Below are 19848 nucleotides of genomic sequence, written 5' to 3' on the forward strand. Positions count from 1 at the left end.
CACTTGTAATACTAAACAATTGTCTTTATGTACTGTGAATAATCAACTGGGCACATTACGGTGATTTACGTTAGTTCATTTTTTTTTTTGTCTCTGCACAATTGCCCCAATTGCTAAGTATGGTTCTCTCAATGTATTTCTTGCCCTGTCTCCGAATCAGTCACGAGTTGTAAGCTGAGACACATTGCTCTTTACAATTCGTACTAAAGTGTCTTAATGCATCTCCTTCGACCACTTTTCATCTGATATGTCTAGGGGAGAGTATCTCTTGATTTCATCAGTACATACATCTCTATGTCAGTCAAAAAAATGAAAAATAACAAAGGAAACTCAAAGCGATTTCTATTTTGTCTGCTTGCAGGGGCTCCCTCAAAACGTTCATTCATACTGTCCACCTGCTGCAGAAACAGACAGACTTGGGTCAACTTCCTGTGGCTGATGTTCTCTATAGGTGAGATGTGTCATACAATTAATATTTGAAGACATACACAGGGCCTGTGCTAAAAAAATTACTTTTTTTTTTAAATGACTGATTTGATCTTATAATCTGTGTGGATTAATTTACTCATACAACCTACATGCTAAAGTGAATAAATGTTTGCGGGAATTTCCTGCACGAGATTAAAATCATGCGCAATACCCGCAATCCCACGCCGAAATTCAAGCCCTGATACAGTGTTAAACTACTTCTGTTAACTATCAAATAGGGACGCACCGATATGAACATTTTGGCTGATACTGATTACCGATTATTCTTTATATTTGAAAGCCGATGACCGAAATATTGGCCGATAAATCTAAATAAAAATTTGTATATACATTTTGAGATCCTGTTTATGAAAACAAACGTCTCACCGTTAAAAGCCACGTCCCAAGCACACAATTATAATGTTCTCATTATAATTTTATGTAGCCTTTATGACAGACTTACATTGCATGTTAACTGTATTATCCTTTTTTGAAGTGATTCCAATCATATTTCAAGCGATTCAAAACCCTCATGGCAAACAGCGTGCATCTGAAGTGTCTCAGTTGAAGGAAATAATCCATTATTTATTGGCTTTAATATATCGGCCAAATTTTCTTATTAGGCCTATAATGATAACATTAAAATGAACATATATCGGCTAATACCGCTCTGGTGGCGATATATTGTGCATCCCTACTATCAAATTTCATTTAATTTATTATTCACCAATTAATGCACCAATTCAGCATATTAGAACAACTCTCTTATACTCTTCACAAATGTAACCCGTATAGGATTAAAAGAGTTTGAAACTTTAAGATGTTCAATTTAATTCGCTCAATTGCAGACTGCTGCTTCTTGAGGGAGGTCCAGGCTCACCCTCCTGTTTGCTAGGGGGGAAACACAGTGTGTCGTGGGGCTTCGAGGACATGCTGCCCACTCCAGAGAGCAGCATCACTGGTCCAGAGAGTAAAGGTGTGTCTATGACGGCTGGCAAATGTTTCTACATGCATAAAGAAAGATTGTTGTAACAAAGTTGAAAGCATACAATTCTGCTTGGGAATTAATCAAATATTTTTTTATAGGTCTGTCAACCTCAACACTCAGAACAACTGACACAAAACACAGCATTTAAGAGATTTCTTTTTTTTTTCCAGTTTCAAAATGTTTCAACATGCTGTATCAGTATAACACACTAATCCCTGCTCTTTTGCAACTCAGCGTTGCTGTCTTTTGCCTCTTCATACACTAGTGCCCTATGATTTCCATGGTGTTTAAAATGCAGATGGAATCACAGAAATCCATTGATAAAAATTGAATTTACTGTATAATGCGGAACGTCTCGGAATTTGGCAATTTTTTTCATGAATAAATCAAAAGTAGAGTTGTATACTTCGGATGCTTTTACACCGGCACATTTGCTGAGGTCTGAGCGTGATTGTTCCCGGCGCTCCCCGAAGCGTTGGTCTGGTTTCACACTTAACTTGATTCTCTCGAACCCAGGTGCATTTGCGCATCTTACATCACAAACGGGCGCGCCGCATGATAGAAAACAGTGTGCGGTCGATATATTGTTTTTTTTATTAATTTGGTGCTATTGTGCGCAGCAGAGTACACAACACTTGGGTTTACTGTGTGTGTGTCGTATAAAGGTGGATTTCTGCTGCTTGCAAATGGATTCTTTGTAAAAAGAGGAGACTGCTGATTGCCATCCATTTGCTGCCCTGATTACACTCGCTATGTTGTCCGTGTTGCTTTGTGAAAAAATGTAAATTTCATGAGAACTGTGCCACATTTCAAACTAAATTGCCAGTGTGAAAGCACCCTTAATCAAATAGCGACATTAGTGTCTGTGAAAATTAAAGACTGCTATTGAAATCTGAAGTCCGCTTGTCCCAGTTTGGCCTACTACACAGAATCAAGCCCGTGTGACTCTCATGGTGTCTTCAGCGTCTGCTGTCTCACTATATGAGGACATGAACACATGATCTTCATCTCCAGAGCTGCTCTGAGAGTCACTTCAGCATTTTACTATTCCATTTGAGAACTATCGTCAGATAAACACAGATACTAATAGCAGGGATGGGCAACTTCGGTCCTGGAGGGCCACTGTCCTACAGAGTTTAGCTCCAACCCTGAAAAAATCACCTGCCTGTAATTTTCTAGTAATCCTGAGGACCTTGATTAGCTTGTTCAGGTGTGTTTGATTAGGGTTGAAGCTAAACTCTGTAGGACAGTGGCCCTCCAGGACCGAAGTTGCCCATCCCTGCTCTATAGTCTTCACTACAACCCGTTGTTTAACTTAAAAAAAAAAACGGCAAAAATATAGAGTAGAATGTGCTTCTCTAATCAATAATAATAATAATAATAATAATAAAAATACAGTTTATTAAAACATAATTTTTTTAAAGAATATCACACAATGTTTTTTTCTACATTTTACTTTCAAAAGTAAATCTCAATTTGTGCTGCACTTTGACCAAAAACTTAAGGAAATGTTTAAATTACATTTTGATAACATTTTAAAAGTTATATTGATTTCATTACCACCTTTTTTCATAGGGCATTTGAAAATTATTAAATTGTTAAAGGTTTATGTATTCAACTGATTAGACATCCTTTTTAATTATTAAAATTCGATCAATCCATTAAAATGGAATCCGTAAATTTTTAAATGGAAAACACAGAATTTAGTGAAAAATTTAAACGAATTTCATCAGGCCCTAAAACATCTTTTTCTCTCAGACACAGACCTGGGACGCAGCCTTGCCACAGATGGTTTCTATCTCTACACAACAAACTCTTTTGGAAAGGGCTTAAGCAAGCTGGGTTCAGGGCAGCATGGGACGCTGAGGTAACTCTAAAACTACATAACTACCACTTAACCTCCTACCCTGCTTTTCTGTTTGTACCAGTAACCTCCAGGCTACTATTGTGCTCTTTCTACAGCTCTTGCTTTGTCCTGCTGTCTTTCTCATTTCTGCTCTGTGAGCAACTATATTTGTTGGACTTTTGAACCCTGTGAAATGTTGCTGTGTCATTGGACTTTGTTTCATTCCTCTCATAAATGTCAACTACTTGCAGTCTCATGAAGAAACGTCTTGGACACTTCAACCAAAATGTAAAAAAAAGAAATCCCATTTTGCATTAAGAATTTTTAACATAATAACGAAAACTGGGGATGTTTGTAATTCTAACACCAGTTTAACCACTTCTTTTATTTGCAGGGTTAAAATCACTATCATACATGAACACCGTCCTTCTGAAGTCACAGTGGAGGTTGTTAGTTTCTATGTAAAGATATAGTTTATTAGGATTTAGAGGACAAAAACTATTCTAATCTATCTGAATTATAATTTGATTTGTGATCAGATTAATTCATGATGAATGGCAAGTTGTGTATCATCTGAAACAACATATTATCTTGTTTAATTTGATATAATATAAGTAGTATAAGTTAAGTAATTAGAAGATAATTGAAATGACTAGAAATGCAAAACTTAATAGTGTCTAAAGCCGCAGTCACGCTAGACTTAAGGCTGATTTATACTTAAGACTGAAATACAGTGCATGTTCACAATAACAGTTTAAATAAATAAAAGAATGATTTAAACTATGTTTTACATCTGATATACACATTTAGATTAAATATGTCATTCTCATTAATGGAGTTAAGCACTTAAATTACATGAAACCATTACCGAGAAGTAAAAAAAAAAATTATATTCTAATAAATAGAAATATTTGTTGTGGATGCAATGTAGGCACAATCTTCCGCTGACTGGGATTTATAAAGGGATTTCTGCGCAGGTTCTTGCATACGCATTGTTTTATAAGTCATTTTTGGCTTTCGGGCGCACATACACTTTTAGTAAGGATCCTACACACAGTTTTATAAATGAGACCCCTGAGCTGGTGTGATTGAGTGGAGGTGGGGCTAATTTGCATATTCATGGCTCCGTGTTTACTAATTGAAGCAAGGATGTAGAGTTACATTCAAGACTTTAAAAGCTAAAACTTTTTTTTGGTCTTCCTCACAGGGGTTTTGTTTATTGTCGGAATGAGGAAATGGAAGCAGGGTGGGTGGCGCACAGTAGTGGCTTTTTGCTCCACCGTCCTGCCTCTTTTGACACAAAACCTCATCAGCTGTGCCAGGTCATCGACCCCTTCACACTGCAGGTATGAACTCTCCATCGCAAATGATCATCCTTCACAGTGCACTTTCAAATTTACATCGCAAGTGTTACACGCAGGGCCTAAAACTATTTTTGTTCAAACAATTATTTTTCAAAGACCTGCCAATGGCTGAAATTTACCAGCCAAAAATATATATTTTTACTAGCCATGACACAAAAATCAGGCAGCTATGGCATCAAAATGTTAGGTACCAGTGAAAATTCACATTCCTCTATTTCAATTTGATACTACAGCTAAAACTACTAGCTTAACTAATATAAATTGAATAGCCTACATTTTTAAAGACAAGTAAACAGTCAGTTATAAAATATGAACAAACAATCAAATTAAAAGCAAGTCTAATCAAATAAATAACACTGCATAGTCTTCATATCCTTTTTTTAAAGTTCAAGAGCAGTGATGTTTTTTCTTTGTCCTTTGTTGTCTAGTTAACATTAAAAATGCAGACAGTAGCAAAAGCACTGACTCGTCAACTGTACAGAGCGTTGTTCACATTTGTTCACGTTCACGTTGTCACAACATTGCAGTGTTTCAATTAAACAAATTGATACTGGCCAACTGGCGACTGACACCATTTCATACACTCGCCAACACCGATTTTTGTTCGCATTTGGCACTTGGCAAATGTTAATTTTAGGCCCTGGTTACAAGTGTTACCAAGTATCAGTGCTTTGAGTGTATTCTGATATTTCTAATCAGAATTGTTAGTAGACGTCTAATTTCTAAGTATGTTGTAAAATGAAAGAGTTGTATCAGCTGTGGACATGATTGTCATATTACTGATGCAATATGAATTTTGGAATTTGACTCCTTGATTTTTCATCATTTTGGCAAAAAAAAAAAAAATGCTGTAAGTTTGTTAATTTTGGACTTTCACAACATACGTCAGTTCGTTATTATAGGTTATGCCTGACAATTTCATTGGTGTATATATCAACAAAACATTTTGACGAATTAAAATTATTTTGCCTTTTGTTTGGAGGCTTGTTATGACTTGGACAGGCAGTTTTGGAGTTCCAAATGGTGGAAATTTGGCTCACATCCCCTATGTGTATCTCGTTTTGTAACATTTAGTTGTCAATTATCCCCAAAAAATGTCATTGGCATCTTAGTAAAGAAGAAGAAAATCTTATTATATATATGTAATTATATTATATATATATGACATGTTCTGGTTCCCTTATTGAATCATATCAAATGTGTAATATTTTTAATAAATGATCATCCTTCACAATTAAATCCATCTTTGGAATTCCCTCCCTCCAGACCTTCGTACCATGGACTCATTTCACCTCTTCAAATCCAAACTCAAAACTCTTTTGTTCAGACAGTCATATTCCACCTGACCCATATTACTTCAATGTTGTCTTGCCAATTTTATTGTTTACTGTTTTAATGTTTTTATCTGCTTTGTACAGTGTCCTTGGGTGTCCTGATAAGGCGCTTTTAAATAAAATGTATTATTATTATTATTATTATTATTATTATAAATCTATGATAAGTTCTTGTATTTTAACTTCACCCTTTCAAATGCTTTATTTGTGGATGCTTCTAATTCTCCTTTCTCTATTGAAGGTTTCTCAAGTAGTAGCAATGCCCCATCATCATTTCCCAGTGGGCAGCTGCCTGACCACCCTGCGGCTGTGTTCTGATGGTACTTACCTCTACTGGGTTTGGTCACCTGTCAGCATCAATGAGAAAACACAAAAAGGCCACTCTGTCTTCATGGATGTCTTCCAGCTAACGGTATTAACCTAAGAATGTGTCAGGATTTTTCGGTGGTGGCGGGCAAACACGGCCATTCACACACAGTACAAAGTACCCTTCCCATATGAACTGCGAGCCAAGTACTGACATTAAATCCAAAGTAAATGCAAAGAAACATTTTATAATATTAACATATCCTATTTATTAATGAAATAAAAATAATCACTGTCTGGACGGATCATAAAACAAAGTGCTTAGAACTATTTTATATTTGAAATTAAGTGACTTGTTTGAAAAGTTGGTAACACTTTAGTTTAGGGTCCAATTCTCACTATTAACTAGTTGCTTATTAGCATGCATATTATTAGGAGATTGGCTTTTTATTAGTACTTATAAAGCACTTATTAATGGCTTATTCTACATTATTTAATCCTACCCCATACCTTAACAACTACCTTACTAACTATTAACAAGCAGTAATTAGGAGTTTATTGAGGCAAAAGTCTGAGTTATTAGTTAGTTAATAGTGAGAATTGGACCTTAAAGTGTGACTGAAAAGTTAGTAATAAATTGAACCGCAAAATAACACATTACACAGAAAAAGTGGTAGGTCTATTATTTTGCATTTATACTCTGAGATCATTTGACATACAGTATCAGATTGTTTTGTTCCGTCCATTCCTATGGTTATCACTGTCAATTGGATTCAATCATGCATTTAAATATGAGTGTCAATACAGACACTTTGCAATGTGCAGCATGAAAAATATATTTTATACACAGAAAGCAAGCAAAGATCGCTGCCATTATGACCATTATGAAGCTGTCGATTACAACGCGAGGTACACATACACAAAGCTGCGCTCTTGTGAGAACTCCCCTTATAACCAATGAAGCTGTCTACACTGTGCAATGAATCTCTTATTATTGTGTTTATACTTTGTTGGTTATAATGAAAGGATTCATGAGCATGCAGAACTCACGCCATTTTAAGCGGTGTTGAGCAGATTCTGACTAACTTAAACACATCTGATTGGCCATGCATTCACATGCTCAACTGCTATGTCTCTGATTGGCTACAAAGTTCAATGCTGCAAAAACACATTGTAAATAGAAACCTTTGACGCTCTTCACAGAGCTTACACAAACACGGGAGCGTTTTAAAGCAGCCAGCTGTCAGTGGGTATCAGTACTGTAAAACTGCAGGTAACATTAAATGAATGGCAAGACAAAGATTAATTTTGGTGCCCACCAAAATATTTTCAATGCAGGAAAAACCCTCTGTCTATGTGAAGATTTTTGTAATATCATACTTGTTAATTTCATTATGTTCTCAGTGGAGTTTTGTGGTTACAAAAGTTTTTTTTTTATTGCATGCTTTGACTGGTAACCCTTGTGAAAAAGAAGTACATCTTAGCAGACTTTTAAAAAGCACTTATGGAAACAATATACTTTACATTCAGTTCACACTAAAGTATATTCTTTTAATGTTTTTGGATACTTAATTACATGTTAATTGCAATTACATGAAAATGCATTGTTTTGAATATAAATTTATATCAATTAGTCAAACTTTACATTGCTTTTTTTGACCCAATTAAGTAGGACTTGTATTTAAATATATTTGTAAGTACACATTTGTAAAGAAGTTGCATTTCAGTACATATAAAATATATTAACTTTTAAATGTAACATAGAAAAATACATTAGTTAAAATTATAATCAAGTACTTGTGCGCTTGTAAAAACATAATGATTTAAAATGTACTGTAAAACTTTTAATTTGACATTTATTACAAAGTGCACTTTTAAGTATACTTACGTGTGTTAAAAAATAGATAAAAAAAATTGTCAGTAAGTATAAAGTACACTTAAGTGGCCTTTAATGTTTTTAATAGTATATTTTCTGCAAGCACAGTTATTTTAATTAGTTTACTATTGCTCTTCAATAATACAATGAAGTACACTTCTTTTTCACAAGGGAATTATTATAAATATAACAACTAAGAAGTCTTCCCTGAACCCTCACCCTCACGAGCTCCATTATCTGTTTTTTGTTTGTTTTGTTGTTGTTGCAGACTGAGTCTGGTCTGTGTGTGGCCAGTCCTATACAAGATCGGGTAATCCTGTCGCGAAAGGAAGGCGAGTCATCTAAGTGTTTGAATGAGCTGCTCCTGAGCCGCATGTCTCGCTTCCGTGCTTCTCACTCCTCCACACTGGCTGCCCTCACCGGCTCTGCCATCACCAACCCCGTCAAAGAGGAGCAGTCGGGTAATACTGCTGTATGTTGTTTGTGCCTCGGCTGTTCCCAAGAGACAACTTTTTTGGCTTGGTTCCTATATTAATGGGCGCCTTTATGAAAAAGAAGTGCACTTCATTGTATTAAGTGTGCACTTGTAGTGTATTTCAAGTCTCAAAAGTATAGTATTACAAAACTGTACTTGCAGATAATATAATATTAATTAAATAAACGAGAGTACACTCTTATGGCTCTTTCTTAAAGGGTTAGTTCACCCAAAAGTGAAAATTCTGTCATTTACTCACTTTCATGTTGTTCCAAACCCGTAAGACTTTGGTTCATCTTCGGAACACAAATGAAGATATTTCATTTCATATTTCAATCATGCCTGAGCTTCTGTTTACCACAACTGTTGTGCGAGTTGATGAATGTTAAAATGTGAATATAAGCCTATATTCAATCTGTTCATCATATAAAGCGATCGAGTCTCGTCATAAGATTAGGACTGAACCGCTCTATTCATAAGGATTAGTTTTACTATCTTTTTATAAAAAAAATTTAAAGTGGCAAAGTGGTAGTTGCGTAGATTGTCAATGGAGGGACAGAAACATCTCAAATTTCATTAAAAATGTCTTCATTTTTGTTCCGAAGATGAACGAAAGTCTTATGGGTTTGGAGCGACATGAGGGTGAGTAAATGATGACAGAATTTTCACTTTTTGGATGAATTAACCCTTTAACACGCTTAAGTACACTGATTAAAAGCGCACTTAGTAATAATGCCGAATTAAAAGTTTTACTTTAAAGTACATTTTAAATCATTATGTTTTAATAATATTTTGTTGTGCTTTAAAGAAGTACACTAATTTTGATGTGTTGACTAACAAAACAGTAAAGTACTTGATTATAATTTTAACTCTAGTGCGTTATTCAATATTACTATGAAAGTTGATATATTACATATTAAATTGCAACTTCATAATTAATTACAAATATATTTAAATGCATGACATACAATTTTCAGTAGAAATCCATACTTAATATCATATACCATAATCCATACCAACTTCAAGATGTTTGGAAAGCATACCTGGTGCTGTATTAAAGGCATGGTTCGTACGGCCATGAAAAACCTTGAAAAGTCATGGAATTAAAAAATTGCAATTTTCAGGCTTGGAAAAGTTTTGAAAAAATAAATGACCCAGAAAGTTTTGAAAAAGTAATTGAAATTTATTTCACAAATATCTGTATAATAGATATATATATGTTTAATTGATAATATTGGATAAACAAATGGGGCGACACGGTAGCACTGTCACCTCACGGCAAGAAGGTGCCCGGTTCCAGCACCAGATGAGCCTGGAGTCCTTTCTGTGTGGAGTTTGCATGTTATCGTGTCAGCATGGGTGTCCTGTGGGTGTCCTCTGGGTGCTTTGGGTTAGATTAGATGGATTGGACATATTGACATATTGGCTGTCAGAGTGTGTGTGTGAGTCGGAAGGGCATCCGGTGTAAAACCTGTGCCAAATCTAATGTGTGTGTGTGTGTGTGTGTGTGTGGATAATTCTGATGAAAGCGGACCCCGCAAAAGCGGAACTTATGCTAGAAAAATATATATTGGATAAACAAATGATAATATTTGTCGTATTTCTTCAATGTAGTATAACTCGCAGTGTTGATCTTGGTCTCTTGTTTTGTTTGTTTTTTCTTGTCCCAGTAGTCAACACAAGTTGTGGCTTGTCTATAAAAACTCTGAGGAAAACGCCAATGTACGTGTGTGGAACGTACCTAGTGATGCTGGCACCCACTCCAGGTGTAGCTGGGAGCTCTGCCACCCGCTCGCTGTTTGGTGGTGCCAGTGGCCTTTCTTCACTTAAGAGTAAGTCATCATCTCTTATTCTGAGGGGAAAGATCTTTATACCCTAATCAAACATTTGAACATAATCTCTATCATGGATAGTGTCCGAATAGTGATTTATCATTTAACGTTATCCATTTTTGCCGCCTCATTTATGCCACTGTTACCTAAAATCAAACATATAACAATTAAAGGGATAGTTCACCCTAAAATGAAAAGTCTTTCATCATCTGTTTCACCCTCATGTTGTTCCAAACCCATATGACTTTCTTACTTCTGTGGAACAAATATGAAAACTCTTGTTAAAAAGCAACCAAGAATGTCAGCGAAAAAGTATTTTTATTTGACATTCTCAAAGTCTTCTTAACATTTTCAGTCAATCCCTTGTGTTTTTTCCTAGTCTTGGCATCTAGTTTGGTGTTTAACCTGACTGATGGTCAGTTTAGCAATCGTGCAGACCTCGTAGATGCTCCAGGAAGTTCTCTGGGTCGTGGGGCTCAGGTTGCAGGACTGGGTAAGAATCAGACATTTCCACACATCAAGCCCCTTTCACACTAAACTCGATGCATAAATCAAAACAGATCTCAGACAGAATGGACTGTATTCACCAAGAGCGAAATGAATATGCATTGGGCTTAAGGAATTTTAATACATTGTTGTTGACTATTTTCTTACTCCTTAAATAAATTAAACCTAGCACATATGCACATTTAAAATGTTCATTCTTTCCCTTTTGGAAAATGGATCAATGGAGCCATTGTTCAACTTCACAGATTTTCAACCCGCTTTGTATAGTTACAATGTAGTATATGTAAATTAACAATGTTTACTCGTTCTCCGTGTAACCTGTACCGAGAAATGTACGTTTATTTGTGAGAAAAAGTCCACTGGATGATGCAGAACAGCTTTGTCTCTGTATTTACGATTCTTTGCATCCTTTAGCCACACGCTACATCCTTCACTGGAAACTGAAAGTAACCCATTCCCGCTAAACGTTTACTCTTTCAAATCCGGCACCCGAGAACAATACAAGTCCACAACATTATGACTAAAAGTCTGCTAAGAAGTATTCCTACTAAAGCAAGGCGGATTTGACTTTGGTCAAGTGTATCCATAGCAGAATGGTGGGAGTGGCCTTGGATGGCAACATGCCCAGTGCATTATGGGTGTTGAAGTTTTCCTACCTATTTGGCAAAAGGGAAGTCAGCGTCCTTTTTTCTGTTTTCTTTAGTAAGGTAGAACCTATTTATTTTTACCTTTCTATTTTATAGCCAGAAGTTTTATTGAAAGCCCATTTTTCCAGCGATAATGTACCCCTTTAAATAGTAGATGTTAAAAAACTTTGTAAAAAAGGATTCTATACATTTTTGAGCTTATTTAAAACAGAATTAACTGATGTATTCAAACATAGATTAAATAATTAAGACACCAACTGTTAACTTCATGTGCGAGTGAATGTATTATCGCGAGAGTCTACAAGAATGTATTATCGCGTGAGTCGGCGAGACTTGTTGGTTCTTGGGTGGTATTTGCGGGAGAATAGAGTGTGTGGAGTAATAAAAAAACTTTCTGTGGAACTTCGTTGTATTTTTGGCTATTTTCAATGGTAGCAGAGGATGGTTTCCAACTACAGAGTACCGCCTAAGCTTGATGAAGCTCGACCATACGAGTGCTGGAAAAATGAAGTTAGCATGTGGAGACTTGTTACGGACTTAGAAAAGAAGAAGCAGGCACTCGCGGTGGTGCTGGGGCTCGAGGGGCGAGCCAGAGAGACCGCTTTGGAAATACCCGCGAACGATCTAAACAAAGATGACGGTATGGAAACCTTGCTAGCTAAGCTGGACGCGATATTCTTGAGAGAAGAAAAAGACCGCGCTTATGAAGCATACTCTCATTTCGACTCGATTTCCAAAGACAGTGCGGTGTCCATGACGGACTACATTATAGACTTTGAGCAAAGATACAACCGGATGAAGAAATACAACATGACCCTGCCTGACGCTGTGTTAGCGTTTAAACTCCTGGACACGGCTTGTCTCGAGGAGAAGAGTAGGCAGCTAGCACTTACAGCGTGCACGGATCTGACATTCGCATCCATGAAGTCAGCGCTGAAGCGGATTTTCGGAGGAAAAACCAGTGGAGCAAGCGGCGGCAGCGAGACTCAAGATGCGGCGTTTTTCACGGAGCAAAGGCCATCGGGCAAATTCAGATGGAACAGCGGCCCGTCACAGAGCAGACAGCGGCAGCCACAGCAAGGTACAAACCCACTCGACAAATATGGTAAGAGAACAAAATGCGTCATTTGTCAGAGCACGTACCATTGGGCCAAAGACTGTCCTCATCGGAGAAATGAAGTAAAGCTAACAGAAGATGTGGAAGAGTGTAACATTACACTATTTACAAAAGTCATGACGGACTCTGAGATATTTCTAACTGAATCACTGGGATCAGCTATCATTGACACTGCATGCACACGTACAGTTTGTGGTGAGAAGTGGCTGGATAGTTACATGAAAGACCTGAGCCAAAGCCAAATAAACAAACTGCTGCAAACAGAATCTTCAAGCAGCAGACCTTTCAGATTTGGTGACGGTCAGATGGTACAATCCAACAGAAAGGTGAAGCTTCCTGCTAAGATCGGACAAACAAAATGTCACATTGAAACGGAAGTTGTTCCTGTTGATATTCCTTTACTGCTGAGCAAAATGTCTCTAAAGAGAGCAGGAACTGTTTTAGACATGGAGAATGACAGAGTTGTCATGTTCAAGCAACCAGTGCCTCTTGAGCTCACTAGCTCGGGACACTATTGTGTTGACATTAGAGATGATAATACTGAAGCGAACACCAATGAAAGTGAAATCCTTGTCGTTACAGCAGAGATGTCTGCAAAAGAGAAGCGTAAAGTTCTCCTGAAGCTCCACAAGCAGTTTGGCCACGCCTCCGCAGACCGGCTGCAGAGGCTCATCCTCAGCTCTGGAAATACTGACAAAGACTGTCCAGTTATTCTGCAAGAGATCATCCGTGACTGTGAGGTATGTCAAAGATATAGCAGGACCAAGCCCAGGCCTGCTGTTGGTTTGCCTTTAGCCTCAGAGTACAATGAGACGGTGGCAATGGATCTACATGAGCTGGAACCTGGCGTATGGTACCTCCACATCATCGACCACTTCACACGCTTCAGTGCTGGAAACATTGTGAGAACAAAGAAAGCCTCGGAGATCGTCAACTCCTTCATTCACTCGTGGATAAGTGTTCATGGTGCCCCCAAACGAATATACACAGACAACGGTGGCGAGTTCAACAACGAGGAGTTGAGAGAGATGGCAGAAAAATTCAACACTGAGATGAAGACTACAGCGGGATACAGTCCTTGGAGCAACGGGCTGCTGGAGAGACACAACATGACACTGACTGAGATCCTCCTGAAGGTGAAAAGGGAAAACGGGTGTGGCTGGCAGACTGCTCTAGACTGGGCTCTAATGGCCAAAAACAGTATGATCAATGTGCATGGTTATAGTCCACACCAGCTTGTGTTTGGTCACAGTCCTAATCTTCCCTCAGTTTTGGTTGATAAACTGCCTGCTCTAGAGAGCACTTCTATGAGTACTAGAGTAGGACAGCACCTAGCAGCATTGCATGCATCCAGAAGAGCATTCACGGAGGTGGAATGCTCAGAAAGAATAAGAAGAGCTTTACGAAAGCAGGTCAGGCCTACAGATGAAAAGTATGAGACAGGAGACAGAGTGTACTACAAACGAGCAGACAGTACAGAGTGGAAAGGCCCTGCTGTAGTTATCGGTCAGGATGGCTCTGTAGTGTTTATCAGACATGGTGGGATTCTTGTCAGAGTACACCAGTCCAGGCTGAATAAAGTCAATGCACAGGATGAGGATAAACCTGGACTACCTGATATTCCTGAAAATAGTAAAGAAAAGGAAAATGTAATACACACGGATGTGTCAGAGAATTCAGATGATGAAATGAGTGTTAATGGAAACGTGCAAATCCCTGAAAACACAGAAACAGATGAAAGAGAAGACATGAGACAAAGTAATGAGACAGAGAGTGATGCTACTAATACAGTGAGTTTCACTGGTGTCAAGCTGAGAATAGGTCAGACAGTGACGTTTACAAACAGAGATGATGGTACTAAGCACACTGCCAGAGTTTTAAGCAGAGCAGGAAAAGCAAAAGGGCAATATAAAAACTGGTACAATGTGCAGTATCTTGAACCAAATGGCAGCGAGGGCCAAAAGGAAGCTTTAGACATGTCACAAGTTGATGATCTTCTCACTGAATGTGATAACACTGATGCTGATGTACTCATTACCAAAGACATCTCTTTTGATGCTGCTAAACAGCAAGAGATTGAAAACTGGCAAAATAATAATGTTTACGAAGAGGTCACAGACAGGGGTCAGAAATGTATTTCTACTAGATGGGTCTGTACGTTGAAGGAGACTTCTAATGGTATTGTTCCCAAAGCTCGCCTTGTGGCAAGAGGATTTGAAGAAGTCAATAATCATGAATTACAAAAAGATTCTCCCACATGTGCATCAGAGTCACTCAGGCTGCTGTTAGCTGTTATTTGTCAAAACAAGTGGAAAGTAAATTCTATGGATATTAAGTCTGCCTTTTTGCAGGGAATGGAACTCTCAAGAGACATTTACATTCGTCCTCCACCAGAAGCAGGCGTGAACAATGCATTGTGGAAACTAAAGAAATGTGTGTATGGACTTGCAGACGCTTCCCTCTACTGGTACAACAAGGTCAAAGAACTCATGCTGAACAGTGGTGGTAAAATGTCACGGGTTGATCCTGCAGTGTTTTATTGGCAGAATGAGCAGTCTGAGGTGACAGGAGTACTGGCATGCCATGTGGATGATTTTTTTTGGGCAGGTTCAGAGCACTTTGTAACTAACGTCATCCCTGTACTTAAATCTGCATTTCACGTGGGTCGTGAAGAGCATGGCAGTTTTTCATACGTGGGGATGGACATTGCAACTGTGGGTGGTGTAGTGCAGGTGCATCAGCACAGTTACATTGAAAACCTACAACCAGTTCACTTACAAGCAGCACGTGCTGTACAGAGAGAGGCTCCACTAAACGAGAAAGAAAGAGAACAACTCAGGTCCAAAATAGGACAAATTCTGTGGGTTGCTAAACAGACAAGACCAGATGTAATGTTTGACACATGTAGCTTAGCAGCCAACATTAAGAATGCTACTGTTCAGTCCATACATGAAGTGAACAAAGTGATCCGTAAACTTAAGTCAGAGAAGGTCACACTTAAGTTTCAACACTTGGGCAACAGTGATGATTTGGGTTTGGTGGTCTTCAGTGATGCTTCACTGGGCAATCTTCCAGATGGAGGTACACAGGGAGGGGCTTTAATTGCTCTCATGGCAAAAACAGGAAAATTCTCTCCCCTGTTTTGGCAGTCTAAGAAAATCAGACGTGTGGTTAGAAGTACGCTGGCAGCAGAAACCCTTGCCATGTCAGATGGTATTGACAATGCTATGTTCTTGACTATGCTCTACTCTGAGCTTACCACTGGTAAAGCTGATCTTAATGCTCTCCCCCTTATTTGTGTTACTGATAACCATTCCCTGTTTGACGCACTTAAGTCTACAAAACAGGTCACAGAGAAGAGACTAAGATTAGAAATAAGCGGTGTCAAAGAGCTCCTACATGCTAACAAAATCAAAGAAGTGCGCTGGTCAGAAGGCAAGTCACAACTTGCTGACTGTTTGACGAAGAAAGGTGCTTCCTCACTTATGCTTCTTAAAGCGCTGTATGAGGGTGTATGGAAACTGTAATATCTGGACTATTGAGCATTTATCTTGGTACAGTTTTTTTTTTTTGTTTAAATACTCAAGCTCACTTAAATGTTACTGTGTTCTGAAAATCGTTTTGTATTTGGAGACGATGTTTAATATGTCAAAATCACCTGTTCATTTTTTTTATTTAAAGAAGAGAGGGAGATTGTTAACTTCATGTGCGAGTGAATGTATTATCGCGAGAGTCTACAAGAATGTATTATCGCGTGAGTCGGCGAGACTTGTTGGTTCTTGGGTGGTATTTGCGGGAGAATAGAGTGTGTGGAGTAATAAAAAAACTTTCTGTGGAACTTCGTTGTATTTTTGGCTATTTTCACCAACAACAGGTAAAAAAAAAGAAGATATTTAACAATATATTTACAATTTTAGTGATATGCTCTTCTCCAAAGTTCTTTTTTGTAGCTAACTAACAGGCTGTGGGCATTAAATGACTTTCCTGAGATAAATGTAACATCATGTTCTCAAGCTGTTACTTTGACGTCTTTCTGCGGTTGAAACGCTGATAGGGTGATTTACATGAGAGAGATGCATTTCAATAGGTTGTACTGTATCTTTCAACATGCCTTCTAATGTCCATTCATGCGGTGTTTTTTTTTTTTTGCACTAACAAAGCATTAAAATTAGCATTAAGCATTAAAATATTTAATATATATATATATATATATATATAATTTTTTTTTTTTTTTTTTTTTTTTTTCACTGCAACATTGACATCATTTGAAAGTAGAATTTCTTTTATCGAAATCAACAGAAGTGTCTTGATCAAGTGTTTGTTTTTGTGACTGATTCTGATGGAGCACATCATATTAATGTTGTTATTTTTAACTAAAACTATTACAAATATTTTTTTGTTAATTGAAATAAAGCTGAAATAAAATAATATTAAATGAATACCTTAAATTTAAAAAAAAATTAGAAATGTTGCCTTGGCAGAAAACTAAAAGTTGAAGTACTAAAATTAAAATGATTCTAATTATAAATATATACGAACCTAATAAAAATCACTAGGGCTGACTTCTAATAGTCGAGGATTCGACGATTCGATTCGGAGAGGTCTGATTCGACTATGAACCTCATAGTCGAATACATGGGCGTCAGTTTGGTTTGAAATGTGCTGGGGACAGAGACGCATTCGCATTTTCAGAAGGGCTGGGTACCATTTTTATTAAATTTTTTCAGGTCATGTTTTGAAAGACGATGTCCTGTAGCTTACTAATGTAAATAAATAAAAATGTATTCAAAAATCTGCTTCACATTTTCAGCAGGGCTGCGGAGCGGCTGTGAGTTGACTCCACACGGTTCTCATGTGCGTTAAAAGCTTTACATGGTTTAATGTACCTAAACAATGATTACCAAATTCCCCTCTCATGTTGCTCCACATAACCACTTAAAATGATAAAAAAAATCGAACCCAGAGTCCAATTATTATGGACGTTATCTGATATTAAGCGTTTCTGCTTCACATTTTCAGCAGGGCTGCGGAGCAGCTGTGAGTTGACTCCACACGGTTCTCATGTGCGTTAAAAAGCTGACTCCACACGGTTCTCATGTGCGTTAAAAAGCTGACTCCACACGGTTCTCATGTGCGTTAAAAAGCTGACTCCACACGGTTCTCATGTGCGTTAAAAAGCTGACTCCACACGGTTCTCATGTGCGTTAAAAAGCTTTACGTTGTTTAATGTACCTAAACAACGATTACCAAATTTCCCTCTCATATTGCTCCTCATAACCACTGAAAATGGTCAAAAAATCGAACCCAGAGTCCAATTATTATGGACGTTATCTGATATTAAGCGTTTCTGCTTCACATTTTCAGCAGGGCAGCGGAGCGGCTGTGAGTTGACTCCACGAGGTTCTCATGGGCGTGGAAAAGCTTTACGTGATTTAATGTACCTAAACAACCATCACCAAATTTCTCTCTCATATTGCTCCTCATGTTTATGAAATGTTATGATATATGTGTGATATATATGTGTTTTTTAGCTCTTTTGTTTGAAATGGAAAAAAATCTAGCTGCTATCTAAAAAAAAAAAAAGAAAAAAAAAAAGGTTCGACTATCAGTCGACTACGGCAAAATCTAACGAATCAGATTCGACTATGAAAATCCTTAGTCGAAAACAGCCCTAAAAATCACATAACACAACTACTAAAATTTAAACTGCATTTAATGTGAAAATATATATTAAAGCTAAAATATAAAAATGAAAGCTAATTCAAACTATTAACAAAAAAACACTGTCACATATAATTGATTGTATAATGACTGTTCTAGGGGCCTGCTATGATGCACTTAACAACTTAATTTGGACGTGCTCCAGTGACTACATGGACCAATGGTGTAACCCTGGAAACCAGGCCTTCCATCATGTGTGCCAACGACTTGGCGTCAGTCACGTCATCACCCAGCCTAAAGGTATTGAAACTGGAGCTCTAACATATGCAACAAAAAGTTTACTCGAGTTGATTTTTTTGGATGATTTTGATATTGCACAACAAAACATTTCAGAGGCTTGCATTCATTACACCACGACCCAACCAGGCACAGTCTTTAGCTATTATAGTGACAATAGCTGATTTTGCTCAAATTCCCTTGTGTAAAAGAAGTGCACTTAGCATAACTTTAAAAGAGTACTTAAGAAATAATATACTTTTAAAATAATATACTTGTGTCAACTGAATACAACGTTTTCATGTTATTTGCAAATAAATGAAAATTAAATGTTGTTTAAGTTGATATTAAATGCAATTAGCTGAACTTTAGAGTGCTTTTTGACCCACTTAAGTTGGACTTAAGTACATCTTTAGATATAATTTTGTAATTACTTCTATTGTCTTTGAAATATGGTTAAAGTCACTGCTGAATGTACTGACAAGCATTTATGGTAAACTAAAATATACTTTAATGTCATTTACATTGAAACTTGCATGTTGTATACTTAAATATATTTATAATTGCAGTTTTACTGATGACGTTGCAATTTAATATATACAATAATTAAATACAAAACATATTAAGTTTAAATGTATTATTAATTAACACTACAGTTCAAATTATAATCAAGCACTTGTTCTTTAGTATGTTAGTCAACACATCAAAATAAATGTACTTTAAAGCACACAAAAAAATATTAAAACAATGATTTATAGTACAACTTTGAATTTGACATTATTACAAAATAGTCATGAATGTGTTCTCTCTTTAAAGCCACACTAGGTAGGAATTCCGTTTTGGTCAAACAATTACCCCTAGAGTCGCTGTGGACTACTTGTATTTAACGTTACTGTCGTAAATACCACTCACGCAGAGCAGTCTCTTCACTCACGGCCTGATCCCCTACCCCCTGTATACCGGTCCCTGTTCAGTCAGATGGATGCTGTAACGAGTGGCAATAAGGTGTGTCCCCTTTAAGAGCTGCGCGCGCCCTGTTTAACTGACTCGGCACAGTCTGTATTGTATGTGCGCCTCGAACACCCCGTAAGCGGGTTGTTTCTGTTTGATGCTCATTCTTGTCCTATTTTTGTCTATCAAGTAATGCTGTG

At 37.4% G+C, this 19848-nt stretch overlaps 1 protein-coding gene across 4 annotated transcripts in view; it reads left to right on the forward strand.

Moving 5' to 3' along the window:
- The window catches only part of hectd4 (HECT domain E3 ubiquitin protein ligase 4), a 97693-nt gene that overhangs the window by 11555 nt on the left and 66290 nt on the right, over positions 1 to 19848 (forward strand). For 3 of the 4 annotated variants that reach the window (XM_081391719.1, XM_081391720.1, XM_081391721.1), the window contains exons 3-11: positions 362 to 451; positions 1317 to 1444; positions 3215 to 3323; positions 4510 to 4648; positions 6242 to 6412; positions 8451 to 8643; positions 10328 to 10489; positions 10869 to 10982; positions 18581 to 18721. In XM_081391719.1, the coding sequence (XP_081247845.1) occupies positions 362 to 451; positions 1317 to 1444; positions 3215 to 3323; positions 4510 to 4648; positions 6242 to 6412; positions 8451 to 8643; positions 10328 to 10489; positions 10869 to 10982; positions 18581 to 18721 (1247 nt within the window). The remainder of the gene's footprint in view (positions 1 to 361; positions 452 to 1316; positions 1445 to 3214; positions 3324 to 4509; positions 4649 to 6241; positions 6413 to 8450; positions 8644 to 10327; positions 10490 to 10868; positions 10983 to 18580; positions 18722 to 19848) is intronic. The other variant, XM_081391722.1, reaches the window with a different exon arrangement.

The sequence above is a fragment of the Scardinius erythrophthalmus genome (assembly GCF_964197995.2).
Source record: "Scardinius erythrophthalmus genome assembly, chromosome: 2".
Classification (NCBI taxonomy): Eukaryota; Metazoa; Chordata; class Actinopteri; order Cypriniformes; family Leuciscidae; genus Scardinius; species Scardinius erythrophthalmus.